The sequence below is a fragment of the Miniopterus natalensis genome, chromosome 2, assembly GCF_054644295.1.
Source record: "Miniopterus natalensis isolate mMinNat1 chromosome 2, mMinNat1.hap1, whole genome shotgun sequence".
NCBI lineage: Eukaryota > Metazoa > Chordata > Mammalia > Chiroptera > Miniopteridae > Miniopterus > Miniopterus natalensis.
The window spans coordinates 119,976,279-120,000,074 of NC_142082.1; the positions used below are offsets into that span (position 1 = coordinate 119,976,279).

The following is a 23,796-nucleotide window of genomic DNA, read 5'->3' on the forward strand; positions in this document are numbered from 1 at the left end:
ATAAAAGAGTTTGAGTCAATTCTTAGTGTTATTTAAAAATGTCAATTGGTATAGGAGTCATTCCTAAATACAAATCCCGTCTGTATCACTTGCTATGTTACTTCTAATTTCAAATATTAAAGCTATATCAGGACTAAAATCCTGTACTGCCAAAATTTGAAGGGTTTTTTCCTAAAATTGCTTTCATAAATTATTAAGTATTTTTAAATATTCAAGAGAACAAAAGATTTGCCATGGGTAACGTCAGGACTCTAGATTCCAAATTTCCTGGGAAATTTACAAAGCAATAAGCCTTGTATTAGAGAAAAGCAGCCTTTTCTTCTAGTCACTTCAAGGACCAAATCCTACAAGGGCAGAAAATTGCAACAGCCCTAATATTCTGGGAGAGGATGTGGCACCATGATTCTCACATCACAAGATGCTATTTTCCATGAGTAGAGACATAATTTCTTTCATGAAACACTTACCATCTGGGCAGTAACATCCATCAAGACAGTGGAGATCGCTCCCAAGACATTGTTTCTCAAATGTGCAGGTGGTTGGGCAACAACTGATACAGTCCCGATGGACAAAGCTATCATCACATTTATCAGCTGAAATGGGCAAACATGGGAGCTGTAAGTCAACTTCATTCACCTCAAAAAGATTAATATTTCAAAAAGTTTGCAAGTTTACCAATGTTATTGCATCAATAACAAATCCTTGACATTCATCAGTTTTGAGTACTTGGGGAAGTTTTGAATACTAGAAGAAGCCTAAAATTAGCAAAAGTGCACAGGGCTTAGAAAATGATAAAACATACTGCATGCTGGAAAGTCATCTCTCCAGTCTTGAATAGGGTAGCCAGCGTGGGAACAGGCTCTAGCATACTCGGTGGCTGCTCGACAGTAGGTATCATCATCATCAGTTCTGGAAAGTGAAAAGACAGAGCCAGAGTCACACTGGAAATACTGCCAGAATCCACATCTTTGAGCTCCTGATCTCTAGAAATGTTTAGTATATGGTGAATATTCCAATACTAACTGATGTCAGTATGTACGTAAAATATTACGTATAATAATGCAAAAAAACAAACGAACATGGGGTCCCAGCTAAAAAGATGTATGTAAATTGTCTTCATCCAAGTCTGAAATTATTTGACCACTTTTCTTTTGATTAAAGTGTGTCCCTATACTGAAAAAGATTTCTATTTTAATTCTAGCATTCTTCCCAGAATACTTGTATATATTTTTTGGCTCCCACACAAAGCATCCCAGACCTTTTAGAATTTAACAAATCCTATTACAACAGATAAAATTCCATCACAACAAAAGCACCAATAAAAAAATTATTTCAATGATACCATGTTCTTTATAGTCCATGTGCTGGAATAAAACCAATACTGATAATCTACAGCACTTTTGAAAGACTGAATAAACAGCATTTAACTTAAGATTTAAAAAAATTTTTAAATTCTTTCAAGTTTAAATTACTAAAGTGAGTTACCAAAAGTAAATAATCTCTAATTGTTTTTTATAATAACCTTAGAAGGTCCCCCAAACAAATATAAGAGGTCAGCTAATTCCCAAAGCAAATTTGCATGGTACCTATAAACTAAGCAGGGTTTATAGTAATGTAGTAGGCTTGTTTTTCAACCCAATTCAAATTCAAAATTGAATAGTTAAATATCTTCCAAGATAATGACCTTAAGAATGTTGTACTTTGTGAAGCTTAGCATTTTCAGTATCTCTGCTGTAAAAACCACCCATCTCATATTGCGCCTGTCTTGTACTACTGTAATTGGAGGCAGGCAGATTATCTAGTCCAATTAACTGAGCTTTAGAGGGAAAAGGGGGCTGAGCACAGAAACTTCAGAAACTCAGAAAATATCCTAAACCTCCAGCCAAGAATAGTCTCTGAAAAACAGGGTAAGCAAAGATTATTCAATGGCTAGAAAGACATGAAGTTTATGATTTCCCTTCAAATATGTTCATTGCTTCCTATAATTAATAGAGGCTTTGAAAGTTAACAAAGTAAGTGAATATTGGTTTTCCAACCCAGTGCAACCATTATTAAAATAGCTACCATTTATTAAGTGTCTACGTTACTCTAGGATCTGTGCTAGGCCCATTACATATGGCACCGCATGAAAACTCACAATAATCAGGCAAGAAAGAAATTATTATCCCAATTTACTGAGGGAAAATGAGTCTATTTTTCTATTTTGGAATGTAAACTTCAGGAAGAGAACCGAGCATTAAGGAACAGCTGTCTTTAAATCAATCGACTTTGTTGTAGCAGAACTAAAAACGTTTTGTTGCTGGTAGGTTTATCATTCTCAGAAGCAGAAACAGGGCTTCAGTTCAACGACTGACATGTATCATTCTTCAAATTTCAACTGAGATGTCGTCTCCTCTGTGGAGCCTTCATAGGCACTCCCTGATAAATGAGCAATTCTCTCCTGCACATCGCAGCACTTTGCATTTAGAGCATGTGCCATTGCTGGAGACCCGTTTCTGTGCCCCATTAGCATCTGAGTTCCCAGGACAGGGTCCCTGTCTAAATTGTTTATTTCTCCAAGGTGTGACACAATGCTCAGTTCAGAACAGATGCTCAGAAAATATGTATTGAATCAAATTTAATATACTATAGTAATTCAAGCAGGAAACTAATTTGAGTTCAGCAGATTTATGATTCTATTCTCATGATATAGGGTCCTTGTGATGCAGTCTCCTAATATATATGAAGAGACTCTCTGTTAGGGGAAAAAAACTGTAGATGGGTCTAGTCCTGGATGATATACTGAGAGAAATGAAAGGCTAACTCTGGTAGCTTCTCACTTCCAGTCTGTCAATTATCACTTACTCGATTTATAATGCCTTTCTTTTTGTATTATATGTCTGCTTTGCCCTGAAATCTGGCCTGTCTACCTCAAACATATCTCTTCAAGTATCAGATAAGTTCAACCATTAAAAGATGTTTCTCCATCCTATTTTTATTTGTCCTGGAGAAAGCAATTTGGTCTCAAAATCCAAACCCTAAAGATATCAAAATGTCCTATGTTAATTTCTCAGCGCTGAAATATCAGATAAAGAGAGTGGGGACTCTTCTTTTGTCCCTAGTTCCCTCTTCTTCTCCTCAGTATTAAAACCTCCCAGTTTTTGTTGGGCATATTGAGGCCCAGCCAAAGAGAACATTTCCCAGTGGCCCTTGCTTTGAGGTGCAGCTGTGTTCCTAAGTTCTGGCCAAAGGGTTTCAAATTGGAGTGTGCATGAGGCTTCCAGGTCACTTCCTTAAAAAAGCTGCCAGCCCTCTACATCCTTTACTCCCTCCCTAAGGGCTAAAACATGGACATGGTAGTGATAAGCCAGTTTTGGTCGTGAAATTGAGAATTAATACCCTGGGCTCTGGGGCCTGACATAGGAATGCTATCACTGAGTCACTGGAAAACTCAGGGAGCACACACATGGTACAAACCCAGGACCACTTCCCAGCTTGGACTTTATGTAAGAGAAATATACTTTCACAATTAAAGCAGCCAAACAATATCTTAACTAATAAATGGAGAATGACTCTTTCGGAACCGCCAAATGCTACTTCATCTCAGTCTACTTGTGAAGTGGGTGCTAAAGATAACAATAAAGGCAAATGAATAAAAAGATAACTGGAGAATGGTCCAAGAATGAGACCCTGAGAAATAAAAACAATTTTAAATTCCACATACATGGTTAAATAAGGGCCGTGGACTGCCTTTAGGGATCCTCAAAAAAGGGACTGAATGAAAAAACAGAGAAACAACAATATAGTGCTTGAATAAAAAAATAAAACCAAGTAAGGGACAGAATGTTGTAAAATACAGAGGTCAGTACCTGATAATTCAGGTGTAGGGGTAGTTCTCTCAAAGCTCCTGTGTTAGTTCAGAAATCCCTAAAATTTAGAGACTATACATATAAATAAAGATATAACTTCACTCTACTAAGAATTAACAAGTATCCTAAATAAGCTTATGTTAATACCTGAAAAATACCATTATATTAATTATTTTTGTAATAATCACCATTTAATTAAAGCAGAGTAGCTATGAATAAGAGTTTTATACCACCTCACCTTCCCTCTTTGTTCTGACTTTTGATAAACTTAAATCTCTTAACAAACTACCCAAGATGCCATTTAAGTAGTTTTACTCAATCAAAAATTAGTTTGGTCCTTGACAACAAAGTTCCCATATATTGTTTACACTTCTTGAAATTCTTTTAAAAATAGGGATTTATTAAAATTTCATGAGATATTCTTTTTTTTTTAACCCTCACCTGAGGATATTGTTTCCATTGCTTTTTAGAGAGAGTGGGAGGGAGAGAGAGAGAAAGAGAAATATCAGTGTGAGAAAGACACATCAGTTGGTTGCCTCCCCAACAGGCCCCAGTGGGGGGCCGGGGATCGAGCCCGCAACCAGGGTACGTGCCCTTGGCCAGAATCAAACCTTGGGCCCTTCAGGCCGACACTCTAACCACTGAGCCAAGCCAGCCAGGGCTCTTGAGGTGTTCTTGAACATTCAAGATTTCTAATAATATACACTTGGTAACTTAAAACAAAAATAATAGAAAGGCCTTCACTTCAATAATGGGCAGTTTTTAGTGAGATCTCCATTAATGATCATATTATGGTGAGTCTCACTGAATTTGTTCCCTAGAAACCATCTAGTCTAGGTATTCTTAACCTGGGAGAGAATGTAGGAGCCTGAGACCTTGGGTGGGAAAAATTAGTATATGTTTATTTTCACTAATCGCCAACTTAAATTTAGCATTTCCTTCAATTGTACATGTAGGTAACATATCACAATGTTCTCAGCAGTATCTTGGACTATGTCACCAATGTATTTCATGTGTCATTTTCTTATGTTTTCATTTCTCATTGTAATTGTTGCAGCTATCTCAAAATATTATTTATATTCATTACTATGTCAAACTACAGTAGTTATTAGTCCTGAAATACATATAAAAAGTTCATGTATCAAAAACTCATCTCTTTTGCTATATAGATAACTATTTCAATAAAGTTTCCTTTGTACACTTATGTGTTTTCTTTTGTGCATTCAAACATCATTTTGAAAAACAGTCCTACAGACATCTCTAGATTCCCAAAAGGAATCAGTGGCATAAAAAAAGTATTTAAGAATTGCTGCATTCTGTGCCCGGCCGAGCGTGGCTCAGCGGTTGAGCGTCAACCTAGGATCCAGGCGATCGGGGGTCGATTCCCGGCCAGGGCACGTGCCCGGGTTGTGGGCTCGATCCCCAGTCGGGGGTGTGCGGGAGGCAGCCAATCAATTACTCATCATTGATGTTTCTATCTCTCTCTCTCCCTCTCCTTTCCTCTCTCTGAAATCAATAAAGATATATTAAAAAAAAAAAAGAATTGCTATATTCTGTTCATGCTGCTCATATAAAACAGACTGTACCTGTTATCCAGCAATTTTTTAATAGCTGTTAGCATAGTTTATGATTCACATTTCCCATTATATTTTGTGAACTGATGAGATGACTAAGTTATAGAAGTGGTTTTTGCTCCTCTTTTTGGATAAAGAAAATTTTATTTCAAATACTAATCATTTCACTTACTTGCAAAGATCATTAACGCAGCTGGCAATATATAAATATGGATCAATATACTCATGGCAGCTCAAAAAAGGAAACTGCAACAGTATCTGACACTTGAAGAAGATTGCCTGTGCAGAGAAAGATGGCAGACAACCGGACACAGTTAAGGATACACGTGTACTCTCATTTTTTCTACTGATCTAATTGCAAGACTCTCTGCTCTTACTAGGAAACTGAAGGTAATTTCTGCTTATAAATTGTAACCAATATTTTTATAACTATATTTTTGTAATGAGTGCTGCTTTTATAAAACTCATTACATTCACTATTTCTGCAATAATTTCATTTACTTAATAAGTTACTTATTAAATAAATTATTCCCATTGCAGTTACATTTTCTAAATTTAACAGTGTTTAATTATGTAGTGTTTGCACTAAAAATGCTTAATGTGAAATATACAAATACATGTGTGTTATATCCAACATGCCCAAATTTTTCACACCAAATTTACCTCAAAGGCTGGCATTCCACTGGAGCATGGATTTGGAAAATCTGAGGGTGTGGGGACACATCTGATGTCATCTGGAGTTTGCACCAACCAACTATTTGCAAACATAGCAATGTCTTCTGTATAGTCCTCTGTTTCACATAAACAGAAAAATATGTGTAATATGATCACTTTCCACAAACACACAGTTCATCAACATAAACTCTTTGGTCAAAAGTTAAGCTCAATAACTTTAGAATTATCAGTGATATTAGACCATATGGAAGTTGGCAAAAGTAGGCTTACAGTTGTTTGTATGGAAAATAATACAGTAATTAATAAATAATAATACAAGAATAAACTCTGTGTTTAGCGTATTCACAACTGTAAACCTATTTTTGCCTTTTCTGTAGCATTACTTTAGCATGATAAAAATAAATTTAACAAAGTGACAACACCAAATAAAAGTTAATATCATTGGAGAGGAAAAACTTCATTGAAGCGCCATGGCGAAGGCTTGAGAGTAAGTGGTGCAACATGCACTCCGTAAAGCATTCATTAGCCTACAGTGTGGGCTACAGAGAGGAGGAAAATACGCATAAAGCTAAGAAGCATAAGTAAAAGCTTGGTTTAATACCTTCAGAAAGCCTTCTCGTTGTATTTGACATGAGTCAGAAACTTACTAAAATTGTAGTTCCATTTTGGAGGGAAACACAGTAAAAAAAGTCTTTGTTGAGCCCTCGAGGAGATTTCAGAGGAGGTGCGCGCACACACACACAATGAAAGACTGCAAAAGACACTGGTGAACAGAAGACTAAGGAGTGGCTTTGTTTCATTGGAATATGATGGGAAACGTTTCTAAATATGTTCAGGACAGACTGTTAAGAATCCTGACACTATCTCAGCATTACTCAGAGGCAAGATGCAGGAGCTAATGTGTACACAGCAAGAGACAGCTGGAGGTGAGCACTCTGGGGTCTCTGCTCCAAATCAGATTTACATTGTTTCAGCACCTGGCCTGAGAACAAGTTTCACAATTGTGAAAACCCTGCTCCACATTCAGACAAAGGCTGAATCTCAAATCTCAAGGGCCTAGCAGAACCGAACAAGATGACATCTCCAAGTTTCATCCAAGACAGTGAGCCTCGCGCTTGAGCTTCAGGTTCTCCACCACATTTACACAGATTTACACAGCCACAGGTCTGCCTTGAAGACAAGCTACCATGTCACCAGAATCAAAAATCTCAAGCCGAACCTTTGACAGCTGCCTCTCTGTATCTCCAAGACAGGAAGGTAACATCCGTGTGCTATTACCAGTTGTTGGGAAGATTGTGGGAGTTCATCTATAAAAATGCTTTCCTTTCTTAGTGTAAAATCCCAAACTTGACTGTGGCCTGGAAGGCTTTTTTTGATCTGGACCATGCCCTCCTCCAACTCCCAGCCTCCCCCCCTAACTCACCCCAGCCCGACCCCTCCGGTGGCCTCTCCTATTCTTGCGCAGCCTACTCCAGCCTGCTGGCTTTGTGCTGAATTTAATGAGCTCATTCCCACCTGGCTCTTGCACTCGCCTTGCTCTTGCTAGCACTCCCCCCCCCCCCCCCCCCCGCCATCTTCCCTCTGCTCTCTCCTTTACTTTATTTAATCATCTGTTTAATGCGGCCTCCTCAGAGAGCATTCTTCACATGAGCTGGACTACCACCAAACACACAGTTTTATCACTCTTAACCTCCTTTTTTAATTTTTTTAATGGATGCTATTTTTCACAAAAATACATATATTTTAACTTTTCTCTTTATTTATTTTGTCTTTCACTATAATACCTACTATGGGAAAGGGGAGAGTTTACCTAAGCTGTCCTTCTGCTCTATCCCTAGGTTATTATCTGGTATATAGCAGGTGCTCAAAAATACACTTGCTAAATAAGTGAACGATTAAATACAAGGGAGTTGGTAATATTTATATAAAAGATTATTAGAGTCCTAGAGCTTTCCAATTTGGCCCACTTCATTATCTCTGATTTTGTTGGAAATGTTACACACTGAACTAAGCATGGGCTTAATTACTATATTTATTTTAAAAAGGAAAAACGGATGTTCTCTTAAAGAAAATTTATAGTCACATTTCATTTTAAAGCATCATTTTTTAAAGTCTAAAGAACCAAAAACATTTCCTAAGGGCCCACTTATTTAAACATTTATGTAAAAATTTTAATGTAACTAAACAACCAGGGCAATCCCTTAGGGTTCACTTTAATTCCAGTTTTTCAGCCACATATTTAGCTATTTTTACTACATTGTGTTAATAAAAGAGTCACAAAAGTTGGTTATTATAAGATAATTGGTGGTCTTAGAGCCTATAAAGATAAAATTAAAATGTTTTATATAGAAGGTACTACAAATAGGGTAATTTATTGTCCATATTGGGACATTTTTGAGAATGAAATGAGGCACTATTAATTATGTTGGGAAAGTGAAGGGTAAACCAGGGTTTCTATGTTAACATGTAGCTAGCTACAGACGTGAATTATGGAACCGGAACCTCAGCTAGACAACAAATTAAAATCTTTCTACATTCATAGAAATTCTGAAAAGCTTCATCTCTTTGTGAAGTCATCCCTGGTGCATAAGAATACAGAGAGAAATACAATTTTAATCACTTTTAAGAAATTATGCATTCAATGGCATTCACTTAAACTCACTGCTTCTAAAGATTTATCTAGTCAGCAAAGTACAGACTAAGTTTCCAAGTTCAGGCTGAGTTGTTTTAGCTTTAGGACCTTAAAGCTAAGGGTAATATAGCTTACATGTAGAAATTTTCTTGCATTACTAGAGTATAGAAGAAAATTAGAGGGCAGGTTCTAGTTACATTCCTATAAATTATCATAGGTTAGGGGTTTTTTTTATTACTCTGCTTTACACTGTGCAGCAAATAAAAGTGTGAAAAAGCTGAAATCTCTCTTTAGGTTCTTCCCACATATGCTCCCATTTCCTTCTTGCCTTCTGCCAGTTCAGCTGTAATTCGGTCCAATTGCCTCCTTCCAGCCTTCTCCCAGTCTTCTTATAATCTGCTAACATCCCTTGATGCCCCAGTTATCTCATTGCAAGCTACCCATTTTATGTTCCAGATTATCAAAGTTCATCGGACTCTTAATTCAAATCTTAACCTAAGCCTCTCTGCCTCTAACAAGAGCAGATGCTGTTTTCTGTCCAGACCCCCATACAACATTCCCCAGATGTCTTAGGAGAACCTTCCACAGCAGTCTTTTCTAACTCTAATATTGAGAATAGAATTGAGTGGTGTGTGTTTTTTGTTGTTGTTGTTGTTGTTTTGTGTGTGTGTGTGTGTGTGTGTGTGTGTGTGTGTGTAACTTTCACACAGAATGGAATACTACTCTGCTATAAAAAGGAAGAAAATTTTACCCTTTGTGACAGCATGGATGGACCTGGAGAACATTAAGCTAAGTGAAATTAACCAGTCAAAGAAAGACAAGTACCATATGACTTCATTCATATGTGGAATCTAATGAGCAAATTGAGCTACCAAGCAAAATAGAGACCCTCATAGATAGAGAGCAGGCTGGCAGCTGTGGTAAGGGGTGTTGGGGGGAGCGAGGTGGAAGGATTGTGCAAAAAAGAAAAAAAAAGAGGAAACTCATGGACATAGACAAGTGTGGTGATTCCAGGAGCGGGGTTAGAAGAGAGCATGGAAGGGATAAATGGTGCTGGCAAAAATTAAATTAATTTAATTTAATTTTTAAAAAGGTATTAATAATTACCAATTTAATTTAATTTTTAAAAAGGTATTAATAATTACCATTTGAAACATTCTGCTTGAATCTAAATCCCTACTCTCAAGATTCCAAGTTTGTGAGCCCTCTCCTTCTAAATCCTCAACAGGATGCACGTCATTTCATAGTGATCTCAGTACTGTACATTGATTTATATTGTGCTCACAGAATTCGAGCACTTTCAGTTACATTTCTCATTTGATCCTCACAGGATTGAAGTTCTCAGGGTCATTATTATTATCTCCATTTTACATATGAGAAAATTGTCTCCTTGGAGCCCTGCTCTATACACTACCCACTTGTGATCTAATCCTGACGATGAATTACTCATTTAGGTAAATGTTTGCATTTTAACAAGGGCTTCATAAAGAAATGTCTTTAATCAAACATTTTTATTTCAGCTCCATTACACGCTTATTAAGACCATGTGGAAGTGGTTATAAATTAGCTAAAATGGATTGAGGATTAACTATGAGCCACGTGCTGTACTAAATGTTTTGCATGGGTTGTCTCTTTTAATCGTTGCAACTCTGTGAGTATATACTATTATTATATCATTAAACTTAGGAAATTTAATTAGTAGTCAAGCAGAATTTGAATCCCATTGTCTGATTCCAGAATCCACACTCTAAGTAGGACTTTCACTGTGCCTTACAACACAACATATAGGCAACTTTTCTCTATTAATTTTATAATATTTAAAAAGTATTCTATAGCGCTTTACAGATTTAAAGTCAGTTCCTCACACATTTACCTAAGCATAGGATTGGGAGACAGTCGGATCTGTAACCCAACCCTGACAGCAGCATTTTACAAGCTATGTTACATGGGGCACATCGCCTTGCGTCATTACAAAATTAAGACAACACCATCCACCTTACAGAACGTTGTAGGGACTGGGAAAATAGTTATGTGCTCATATTAAATATTTTTAAAAAATATATCTTCATTGATTTCAGAGAGAGGAAAAGAGAGAAAGAGAAAGAGAGAGAAACATCAATGATGAGAGAGTCATTGACCGGCTGCCTCCTGCACGCCCCCGACTGGGGATCAAGCCCGCAACCCGGGCATGTGCCCTGACCGGGAATCGAACCCCGTTCTCCTGGATTCTAGGCCGATGCTCAACCAGTGAGCCACGCCTGGCCGGGCTCATATTAACTATTAATATCAAATCTAGATATGTTCTTATTATTCATGATAACTTTTAAGGTTTAGAATTATTATATCCCTATTTTTCAGCTGAAGAAACTGAGCATCAGAGAGATTAAATGAGTTGCCTCAAACAACAAAACCTGTAAGACTTAGAACCAGATTCATAGCCAGTATTTTTTTTTAATTGCACCTCTCCATGTGGACCTAAATCATGACTGTGTCCTCTCTTATTCTGTTGTCAGGACACACTAGGAACAATTGAAAGAGAACACATTTTCAACAGTTCACAGAGATTAGTTTCATGAGTTTGAATAAATAGATGGATAATAGATACAGCATTCTGCATAATAAAACATTTCCAAGTTATTATTCAACTTCTATAATACTGTTCACATATAATTATCTTTACAAAACTATTATTTGGCAGTCATTTAATTTATTCCTATCAAGACTGGATGCAAAATCATTTTTGCCCAAAAGTGAACAATTTTGCCCCAGCTGTATTTGAATCACTAAAATGTAAGCCCTGAAAAGGAAGGAGTCCTTGTTGTGTTCACTGATGTATCCCAGGCTCCTACAATAGTGCCTGACACAAAGTAAATGCTCGATTAATATTTGTTACATGAGTAAGTCCTGTATCCTAATTTAGCAAATATAAACTGGCTCATAGTTTTCAAGAATGACACAAAAATATTTTTCTATTCAGCTTCACTTAAAATCACTAAAACAGGCAAGTAATAGCTACCACTTTTACCAAACCCAGGACAACGTGTACCCTTCTGGGTACCATGAGCTTGATCTGTGATAGAAGAAGACCTTAGAAGTACCCACACATTTCTTCTGGTCCCCTTACCTTGTTGAATGACGAAGTCATCCGATTGAATGCCATTGTAGTTTCCACATAGGCCACACGATTTCCCTTTATGCTCCTCAGATATTTTGAGGTAAATTCCAGATATTCCATCCCAAGCCAATGAAAAACCAAAAGTTGTTTTCACCAGAATATAGTCAGCTAGTTTCTCAACAGAAACCTGTCCAATTGTCTGAGGCAATGTTAAACTTGAAAAATGGAACAAAAGCAATCAGAATTATAATGAAGGATCAATTACAGATTACTTCTTTCCTTCTTGTAGTAACTGAGACAATTAAATAAAAGATAGTTATTTAAAATTATTGACTACTATGCAGTTAGATTTCCCAAGCAACCATCCTATACGAAATCTTGATGTCTTTTGAAAAATTTGATATTGAAATAAAAAGACAACAAAAATTATATCTGTTTTTCCCTTCTGATTTAGATTTTGTAGTTATAATTGGATGATTCTTTCAACTGACCAAAAACACACTTCTGCTAAATATCAGTGTTTTTTATAATCTGGAAAATAACCTTGTCTCTTGTGAAGAATGAGAGCTTAAATGTGTTTGGTTTTTTTTATCTAGATTGTTCACAATAACCAAAAAAAATTCTGCTTAAAATTTTGAAGTACAAACATGGTCAAAATATGTAAACATACTGCACAAATTCTGATTTTGTTTAATTTTATTTTAAACTTGGCTGTAAGGAAATAGGAGATTCTATCCCCAATGTATCACCTTGGAATAAGTCATTGTTTTCCAGAAGAAAAATATCAAGGCATGCTTAATTATAATTTATATTTTTAATGCTGCAAAGCACATTATTAAGAATATAGAATACTTTGTTCTACAGTATTGCATAGGGGTTATATTCATAATTTCCAAGCTGGATAAAATTTGGCCTATTTAAATTAGGGTCATATCAAATATTTAAATTCCTGATCTAATGTCTAGTCTTTTCATTTTTCACAGGAATGTGCACATACAAAGGAAGTGCACATACATATGAGAACTAAAGAAAACTGCACAATTGGACATTTTAAGTTGCCTAGGACACTTCTGAAAGAGCACTGTTCTCCTTCCATTCACAAATCTGACAGAAAAATGCAGCTGCTAATAATTAAAGAAATTGGCTCAGCAGTTGAGCATTGACCTAGGATCCAGGAGATCGGGGTTCAATTCCTGATCAGGGCACATGCCCAGGTTTCGGGCTAAATCCCCAGCAGGGGGAGTGCAGGAGGCAGCCAATCAATGGCTCTCTCATCATTGATGTTTCTATCTCTCTCTCTCTCTCCTTTCCTCTCTCTGAAATCAATAAAGATATATTTTTTTAAAAAAGAAAAAAAGAAATTGAAGGAAAAAATTATTTTTATTAAGATAGCCATGCTAACTGCAAATTATAAACTAGAATGCGAGTGAGGCAGGAGATTAGTAGTTATATTCAAACATCTCTCTCAAAAAATTCAAATTACTGAGGTTTTTTTCTGGAAAAGAATGGCTACATGGCACAAAAACTATAAAACTAAACATACTCATTGACAAAGGGATAGTTCTCGAAGGAACAATTCAGAATATCTAACCATTTGCCCAACGATTTTGCAGATAAATTTTTACACATAATTAGTCATAAGAATAGAAAACTAAAAATTTACATTGGAGAATAAATAAAAAGGTCTTAGCTAATTGCTTCCATAATCTATTCATATTTAAAATTATATACACTAGTAATTCATAGTAAATGCATGGTAAAATTCAGTATGAATAATATTGTTTAAGTTTGCAAGTTTATAAAAACTATATATAGAAAAGTGAATCCTGTTTTATAAAGATATTTCACAGCAATGGAATGTTAATTGTATGGAGGTATAGTTGTTCAGTTGTGGGTAGTTTTTGGTTTGGTGATTTGTCATTTATCTCTTTCACGGCACATTGACTAAACTGTTTTTTAAAATAAAAGGTGCATGTGATCATTCTGATGTCTATAACATAAAAGGTTGCTAGTAGAGATGGGAGATAATAGGAAAAATTTGATAATCTCCCAGAAACCTAAGAAAAACTCCATTGAACCTTGGCAGGAAACATTAACAATGCAAACTAGAATGAATGCATTGACTAATGCTGAAAATTATTCACAGATTCATATGTACAAAACCCCTTCATTTCGCAGCTGAGAGAACAGAAGTCCAGAGGGGTAAGGTATGGTGTGCACAGCCTCACATGTTTGATTTCATTTTGGCAAATATTTCTCTAGCACAGCCAGATACAACATTAGTATAAGCAATGTAATTCGTTAATAAGAAAACCATCCTTTTTCTATCATACATTATCTCTGAGTTAAAATTTAAATATTATATCTTTGACTTAACAAAGAGTTAGTATTCTTGAAAATCATTTTGAATGTCCTTTCTGTTTAAAAAACATAATTTTTTAAAATATATGTTTTTATTGATTTTAGAAAGAGAGGAAGGGAGAGGAATATAGAGATAGAAACATCAAGGAGAGAAAAACATCCATGGGCTGCCTCTTGCATGCCTCCTACTGGAGATTGAGCCCACAACCCAGGCATGTGCCTTGACTGGGATTCGAACCGGGGACCTCTTGGTTTATGGGTTGATGCTCAACCACTAAGCCACCCCCACAGGACGATAAACATATTTTTTTAAAGTGCCCATTATGTTACCTAAAATCCCATATAAGAAATTCTAAATTAATGTTTAAATTAAGTTCCAAGAAATACATATGTAATGAGTTATCTTCTCATTCAAATAGCTAAGTTTTCTTTTATAAGATGAGAGGTACAGAATCCAATTAATCAAGAAAATAAGTCCAGAGGGACAGAGAGGCCGCTCTGGGTTGCCTGACTTGGTCAGTGCTTGGCTCCCCTGGGGCTTCATCCAAAGCCCTTTCTCCTACCATCTGTTGCCTCTTAAGGAATCTAAACTAAAAAACAATCACATAGGTTGGTAAGGCCATTGCACTGGAAAGAATCCCCTTGGTTCAAACACTTGCTAGTGAATTCTGAATGATGGATAGAATTGTTCCAACCCCTAATTTACTTTCCCTGGCTTAACTCAGCCAAGAAACGGTTAAGACTGAATATCTCTATAATTATTTAGATTGGTAGGCCGATTATTCCACAGTATTCCTAGTTTAAAATGTATAAAACCTTCCACCAAATAAGTAAATAAATATCCCCTTCCCCAAAACTCTCAGCTCTTATTCTTGGCAGACAGAGAACTGGAAGTGGCCCCTTCTCTGATCTAGTCAAGAAGGTCGGTTACATATTGGCTCTGAATCTTTGTCAGGACACTAACGGGAAAACCCAAGTGACACTCAAAGTTCTTTCACATAAATCTGGAAAGGACTTGTAGAGGTTCCGTTTTATTTAAAGTTTCTGCTTCAAAAAAAAAAAAAAAAAAAAAAGAAAGAAAGAAAGAAGAAAAGATATAAGAAAGGGGGCAAAAATAACTGAATATTTGAACTATGAAGTTATCTCTTGAACCTCTCTTAGAAAAAGTTATGATCATCTTTCTCCACCTATCTAAACATATTTGTATCCCATGAGGGAAGTTAAAATGGTTAGATTCTTGGCCACCTGGTTGGTCTTGGAGCCTACCTAAGTTTTGATATCTGTATGATATAACTTAAAAGTTACTGTTGAAAAGAAACTTATCTCTTCCTACTCTCCATAATTCACTTTCAATGTGAGATCTTTGGAAATTCTGTTAACCTATGGTGTTATTTTCATTATATCATTTATCATATCTTACCTGATTCCATTCTTTTTTATTTCATGCCCATAAATTCGAATTTCCTCTTGGTCTGAAAAGAACAAGCTGATTGATCGGTAACAATAATACACTGAACCAAGGCACTTAGGGCTATTATGAACCTTAAAGAGAGAAAAACAAAAGAAAGGGTAGAAATATACGCCCTCATTTCAATTACTAAAACTACAATTTATGTCTACAGTTCTATAGCATCATTAGTCCTATAACACTTTACAAAATTATAACTACATTTGGGAATTTTAAGAGAATTATAACTACATTTGGGAATTGATCTCAGAAATCAGACAACAGGATAAACTTCATAAAGTACAAGTCAATTCAGCATTTTTAACATGGTGTATATTAGAAAAATATAGTCTGATAGGAAGACTGTAGAGCACCACAAAGAAACACATTTGTAATTTTCATGTCTGTATTTTTTACCTGTTAGAGAATCATGAAATAGACCTACAAATAATATAGCTCTACACAAAGCAATGTGTAAAGGTTGCAACAGTGACTATAACCTCACTAAAAATTAAACTGCCCAGGCACGTTGAGGAAGAGAGATTGTTTTTCAAAAATATTGGTAGGGAAAATTAGTAAATTAGTAAAAAGAAAAAAGAGTACAAGAAAGAAAAGATGAGAAAAGGGGCAACAAAGAAGAAAGGAGAACACCTTATTCCAAAATTAATTTTAGAAGGTCCACAAAGTAAAGCATAATGTTGAAACCATAAAGTAACTGAAAGAAAATATAACTATACAGATGGAAAAAACTTTCTAACATAAAAGTGATAAGAAAAACCACCAATGATAAGATAGATTTTAATACTGCAAGATTATAATTTATATTAATTTAATGAATAATTGGCAAATTTTATTGATCCCTTATTACCAACCAGTCACTATTCTAGGTTCTAGAGATGTAACAGTCAGTAAAACAGACAAAAACACCTGCTCTCATGAAACTTATACTTCATTAGAGAAAAACAGTACATAAAAATATAACTGAATGTAACTAAAATATATATATGATGCTAGATAACATGAAGGAGAAACATTAAACAGAAAAAGGGGATAGACAGTGTGTGTCAACGGTTGGGGCTTAATTTTAGATTGAGTGGCCAATGAAAGCTTCACTGAGAAGGGGAAATTCTAGTAAAGATGAAGGAGGTATAAGAGCAAGTCATACAAATATTTAGAAGACCATCCTAGGCAAAGGGAATGACAAGTGCCAAAGCCTAAAGAAGTATGCCTGAAATGTTGGCAGTATCCAGGAATCCAGGCATCTGACCCCAGTCCCAATATTAGAGGATTTTTCTTTGGCAAAAAAAAAAAAAAAAAAAAATGGAAAAAAGACATACAGATACTCATATCCAAGGCATATCTAATGAAACCAGAGGTTTCCCTGTTCGATCCCCCACCAAGCAAGCAAGCCTCTCCGTTCATATATTCAGAGATTTCTGATCAGCTTTTAGAGCCTATTCCTCCAACGTAAATAAATATTCATGGTTATGATAAAAGCCTGAAAAACAAATAACTGGCCGATGTGGCTCAGTTGGTTGAATATCATCCCATGCACTGAGAGGTCGCCAGTTAGATTCCTGTCAGGGCACATGCCTGGATTGCAAGCTTGATCCCCAGTAGGAGGCATGCAGGAGGCAGCCGATCAATGTTTCTCTCTCATCTCTCTCTCTCTCCCCCCTCCCTTCCTCTCTCCCTAAAAATCAATAAAAATATCTTTTTTAAAATTTGGAAAAAAGAAAGACCAAAAAAAAAAAGAATCAAAAATATTCAGAAAAATAAGCTTCCAAAAATCCATAATTAATATCTTCACAAAGAAAAAAGGATTTTTTTATTTGAAAGCAAATTCCACCAAGGAAAACAGGGCCAAGGAGAAACAGCATCTATTAGCTCTGGAAGTACAGTTCAGCATTGTGTATTATTATCAAAGGATAGATTATCTAGTTGACACTTTAGTCCTCAAAAGGGTGAGACACTGGACAAGAACATTTCAATGAGGGAGTCAGAAGGTGTTTGAGTGATAAGCCCAGCGAGAGAGTGGAGCCGTAAAGGACAATAGGGGACTGAGAACAGGAGCCCTGTGAGTATGGAAAGTTGTATTCGACTAACTCTCTAAAGAATCTCCAATTTTTTATCTTTATGCCCCGTAAGTTAACTTTCAATAGACTTCATTTTCTTTCTGGATCACTAGGATTTGTTGTTCTTGAAAAGCTTCAAGGCCTGCTTCTTAAAATTTGTCTCACCTAAGAGACAAAAAGAATTTAGGCAACTCCAATGTAATTAAAAAAGAAAAACCAGATTCAAACAAATGACAGCTATGGAGAGTTTAGCTTTTGAACAGGATGGACAGCAGTTTCCCACGTGTGTTTTAAGGTACCTGGAAATTCAGGGGAAGATAGTGGACACGGAAAAAGGGCCCCGACTTCCTTATTTCAACTAGAGCCACTCTGCAGCCTACATTTTGAGACGTCTCCTAAAGATCCTTTTGAAGCAAGAATTCTGAAACTAAGAACACGTTCTCTGAGCTCAATCATATAGTTTCAATCCACCCAGCAATTAGCTGCCAGTACCCATATCCTTTAGTCTGAGCTTATGTGATACATGTGCTCCATGTCATAAATGCTGACCTCGGTTCATACTGAGGGGGTGCTGTTCTAAAAATTAATGCAGGTGCCATCACACTGGAAATGTGAAGAAGAAAACATACAAGTAATACAGTTGTTGCCTCAACCCATCCCCTCTTCAAAGTGATGAAATAAAACCTAAAAAATGAGGATATCAACTAGTGTTGATATTATGACATCCATAATATAGACATTTCTACACTGCCTGAAATCCCTTCCACAGGGACCCAAACCTTCCTTCCTAGGCCCCATCTTGATAGAAGTACACTCAATAAAGTTGCAAATTTTATCTGTCCCTTAAGAACCAAATCCTCCCCATCCCCAGTCAGAGCCCTAAGTATTCATGCTGTGATCATTACATATTTTCCATAATTTGTCCAGTACTTTGAAAGTACAGGCTTCCTAAGTTAATTATACCCTAGCATCACTTACCCATACAGTGTACCGAGGCTCCAAGTTACCACAATCTTTTGCAAAAATGTAAGAACAGTTTCCTGGGAAATAATAGTAGATGCCATCAAAAGTTTCAAAGTGGTACTGTCCCCAGGTTTTGCAAATCCCATCTCTGCCATTGCCCATGTTTGGCACTGAAAAGAAATAGGGTAATACTTAGTAGAATAAAATAAATGACATTTGTTTCTGGCAAGGTTCAGTCATGGTAGTGATTCTATTGCATTAAAATAAATATTTTCTTCTCTGGTGGTCAATATCACAGGGAGAAATAACTAACACAAAATTACTGGTTGCTCGCAAAACCATTAAACTTCCCTGAAGGAAAACATGACCTTCAAGTTGTTTTGAAGAGAGAATTCATATTAGAAACTTCCTTACTTTGGCTTCCAAAGGAAGATAGTGATAAAACAATGTAATGGCTCAGAAAAGAAAGAAATGTCACCACTGAGTGTCCTAAAAATTAGCATCAGCAGCATGAGAGTGTTCCAGTCTCCACAATTTTTTTCAAAAATATATTAATAGTATCCACAGAGAAATATAACCACTGACAAAAAATACCATGTTTATATGTCTGGAGATGGGGAACATTAGTCATCCAAAATATGCTGGAATTTAAAATTCATGACCTCAATCAGGCCAAATTTTAAACAATGTTTGTCTTAAATTACACATCGCCTCCTATTGTCTTCATGCCTACCTCTCTCCTTACCCTGTGGATAGCCCTCTATTCTATTTGGATTTTCTAGAGCCTTCCCTTTAGAATAATATGTAAATCAATGACACTTACTGAGTAATCAATATGTGTAAAATATTTTAATACCCTACGTAGGGAGCATAAAGATGAGGCACAGCCGTGTCTTTTCTTTTTGTAATTTTTACCTAAATTTATTAGCCTTAGCCAACTTTGGCCTTTTTGGGGGGAAACAGAGAGTGACTTACTACTCAGGCAGTCTTCTCTGACAGTGTGCCTTACCTCTGTTGTAAATTTTCATAGAATCTTATACCTTATAGCACAGTAATGTGATTAATGTGTGTCTGTTGTGTGTTAGTGCCCTCCCCTAGACTGTAACTTCCAGGAGAACAGGAACGTGTCCGTGTCGTTCACTATGGTACCCCAGTGCCTAACCTGGAATCTAGGAGATGTTCAATAAATACTCATTTCACCAATGAATATTTATTGATTAGGATTCACATAAGATCCTAACCTAGACACCGTGAATAAAAATATTTTTTAAGAATCCTCTGCTTCAAAAAGCTCTCAGTATTGTTTCTATTTTATGTACAAAATATCCAATTAACTCAAAGTCAAAAAAGAACGTGTGACTCCAAATAATAAATCAAATTTATGAAGCAAAAGAGAGATAAATGAGAACCTGGTTTTAATGGGCTAGTACCTTCTAGAGTAGAAAAAACTGTTTGAAGAAATAGTAGAGATAAGTGAGAAGAGAAAATGGACATATCTATTTTCTTTTACAGTGTTTCTAAATTACTGGGAATGAATTGTGAGCACTCAAGTTAACCTACAGTATGATTGTTCCAAATCCCACTGGATGAACCCGAATATAGCAAATTATGCCTTAATGTTTTCTTCAGCATCTCATAATTCTCTCATAAGTATCCCTGAAACTTACCAATCTGGCACCGTGTCCCAAGTGCCTGAAATATTTGGCAGTCACATGTACCAGCCTTAGAACAGAAAGCTCCGTTAAGGCATTCATGAGGACAAGAACCTGAGGGGCAGGAAAAAAAATAAGTTATCTCCTGGCATGCTTCAGTTCTTATAAACATAATAAGTCAAGATTTAGCTTGGACTAACTGTAACCACTATTAACTCAAACAGAACCTGAGGCGTCCTGCCGTGATGAGCTAAAGAATTAAGCCAGGCAAGGCTTTATCTAGTTCGCTTCATTATGTGCACTGTGAAACAAGAAAGACGGGCTTTCACATCTCAAACTACCCTGAGAGCAAAGGTTAGCTTCCTTCAAGCGACTGAAAGGTCAAGTTCCCATGTAAGGAATCCCTGTCCCCAGATGATGAGAACCAGAAATACACAAGCTGCAGAGGATCCCGTGGAGGGAGCTTGGCCCCGGCTGCGCGTCCAGCGGGGCCCTTCCCCAGGAGCAAGTGCCTGTCAGAGAACAGCGTCCATCACCAGCTCAAAGGAGCCGGCAGAGTATAAAACTCAAAAGGAAACTCATTTTTTAGAAGAACGATTCAAAATTTAATTTGAAGTTTGTGTATTAATCCCCAGGCTTAATTACAAAGGATGCATTTTTTTCTGACCCATATTTAATTTTAACCGGGGAGAAGCCAAAGTCACTGCTGGCTGCCACCAAAAATATTTTCTTTCATGGAAAGAAAAATCGCTCCAAAGGATGATGTTGAAAAGAGGAAGCAAGAAACTGAGCTCCTGGGCGCGTTTTAAAAACGCAAATGAATCACAGTGAAAATTTTTCCTCTAATAAGGAGAGGACAAGAGGCAGCTGGCAAAACTCAAGCCAGAAGGATTTAAGTAACACATGGAGAGGAGAGGACATCTTTGAGTCACTGTGAAGTATTACTAGAGATCGCGCCTTTCTGGAATATGTCAAGGTCGGGAAAGCACTTATCTAACTGCAGTAACTGAACCACAGTTTTGCCAAAGGCAAGAATTGGGAAACCCTATTATCCTTCCACCAGAAGATCAATTGATCTAAAGTTTCTCTTTACACTTAAGCACAGACAACTCTCTAAGTAGAACATCTTAAGTGAAGAAAAATGAGCTGTTTAAACTTTGACCATAAATAGAGGGAAAAAATATTTTTCATAAACTTAAATGCAGGTTTTTTTTCCCACCTAAGGGGCAAAACTATCTTTAATTTTTATCTTCTATCACAATCTTGAGTTTTTACCATGAATAATGTCTAAATATTTAGATGAACAAATGTATTTCCTTCAAAATATATTTACAGCCCTGTTTATTCCTTGAAAACAAGTATCAAGCCAAAAACAGAAAGCCTTGTTATTTTGAATGCAATGAAAAACAAATTAAATTTCAAACTACCATCAGCTTTCTGCTTAATGGAAATGGGAAACTGGTCAGCAAAAATAGGATGTCAAGGAGGGACCAAGGAGCAATTAGTTGCTTTAGAAAATAAGTTTCTGATACCCAGTGGTATCTTTCCTGGTCATGTAGTTCTCAGCTTTGTCTGATGTTTAACCCTGCTTGTTTCCAAAAAGGAAGTGAACCTAAACTATTACTAAGTATTATTACCACCCTGGTTCCATTTCCTTCATGCATTATATGGAAATAATAAAGAGTTGATTCAATATATCGCCCAAAGGGGTCTTTTGAGAAAGCAAATACGAAAAAACATAGATGTAGCACTGACCTTTTATTTTACTGTCACCCCAGTTAATAGCTTCATGGAAGAAGTATCTTGGAGATGTTGCTTCAAACTTTGAAAGAAAGAAATAAGAATTCAAGAGGATTCTTTAATTCAAGCCAAACAGGCAAATTAGAAAATCTGGAAAATAGCTACAACACAGAGATTATAAGGTACTGACTTTCTGTTTCCTTGGGTTATTGAGGCCATCTTGGTGCGGCAGAAAGGGCTCCTCTGGGGTTGTGGTTTTGCCTCATACATGACTTTGATATGTTCTTTATCCTATCTAACCTCAGTTCTTCTCCTTCCCTTCCCTCCTTGGAAAAGAGCCTGGTTGGCATCTAATTTTTGCATTAACTGGCTGCTCTGCCTTCAGAAGCAGCAGTTCTCTGAAAACGCCCAAGTGCAGATGGGTCTGGAGAAAATGCATGAGGCCCACGGACGGACAATGATGTTCCCACGGCCTGCAGACCCATCTGTGAAGCACCATCCACAGAAGCTTCTGAGGCTGCAGGATGAGGGTCACCCTCACTCTCCAAAGAGCTAACACCTGAAGTTCATAGAACATTTACATGTATTTTAATTGTCCCCAAGGCACTTTCCAGTAGTGGTTAAGAGCATGAATTAGTGAATTAGAGAGACCTGGATTAGGATCCTAATTCTGTCATTACTTACTTTTAGGCAACTTTCCTAACCTCTTAGTGCCTTCTTTTACTTGTCTATAAAATGGATGGAAACAATGGTACCCACTTCATTGTGTAGTCATAACAATAAATAAAACAATGTATGTAAAAATTCCACCATAGTACCTCACACACAGAAAATTAGCAAGAGAGAGATTTATATTGATCTAAGCAACTCAGATAAAACCTTAATACTTTCAGAGGTCAATATGAATTAGTAGCAAATAATTGTGGATTACTAAAGCTAATCAATTATGTTTTTTGTTGCAACTCAAAGCCGATTTAGCATATGGTCTGCAGCAATGTCCTTTCCAAATAGCAATTTTATGTTCACAGAAGAATACACCTTCCAAAATTTTGCCACATAATTGTGAAATTGAGTACTAAGTGATGTTAGAAAAACTTGGAAGGGTATAGGGTAAGAAGAAAGGGTGATAGGGAATGTGACTTCAGGTACAAAGTCCTTTCTCAATATATTCTGGTCTCCTTCCTACATGTAAAGTTTTATTTTGGCATTTCCCAGCCAAGTACTTTTTCTTATAACAGGCAAACCTGACCCATGTTCCCAGTTCATTGTTTCCTGCTTTCATCCCTCCAGGGTTTTATTCTCACTATTTAATCTCCCCTTTTGCCTGTACCTCTGTCTTCAAACCAAGTCAGACTCACAACACTCTGTGACCTTGATTACCCCAAGACAGCAAGTTTTATTCTCTCTTCTGTCTCATTTTTTTCCAGCTGCCTAAATCTAGGACAACCACCAATATTACTGGGCACCAAAACCTTCTTTGGCTCTAATGAATTATCTCTGATGCTCACTGAGAGTGTACAGGAACACTTATTTTTTATGTCCTGTAAATAATGGCAAATAATTGGTGGTGTCTCAGATTCAATGAACAAATTACACAGAAATTACTTCTTTACAGGCCTCCTCTAGACACTGAGTTTCTACATAACAAGCACTGCTGAGCACTGCTAGCATGATCTCTTCTATGTCCTCAACAAACACCAAGTAAACTGAAAAA

The 23,796-nt window shown here is 36.5% G+C and overlaps 1 protein-coding gene across 4 annotated transcripts in view; it reads right to left on the reverse strand.

The window, feature by feature from the left end:
* OTOGL (otogelin like) overlaps positions 1-23,796 on the reverse strand; it is a 120,770-nt gene that overhangs the window by 92,314 nt on the left and 4,660 nt on the right. For all 4 annotated transcript variants that reach the window (XM_087813873.1, XM_087813871.1, XM_016199465.2 and 1 more), the window contains exons 4-12: positions 22,098-22,164; positions 20,358-20,456; positions 18,706-18,860; positions 15,626-15,747; positions 11,854-12,059; positions 6,086-6,213; positions 5,595-5,701; positions 803-909; positions 468-593 (exon numbers count right to left, since the gene is read on the reverse strand). In XM_087813873.1, the coding sequence (XP_087669999.1) occupies positions 468-593; positions 803-909; positions 5,595-5,701; positions 6,086-6,213; positions 11,854-12,059; positions 15,626-15,747; positions 18,706-18,860; positions 20,358-20,456; positions 22,098-22,164 (1,117 nt within the window). The remainder of the gene's footprint in view (positions 1-467; positions 594-802; positions 910-5,594; positions 5,702-6,085; positions 6,214-11,853; positions 12,060-15,625; positions 15,748-18,705; positions 18,861-20,357; positions 20,457-22,097; positions 22,165-23,796) is intronic.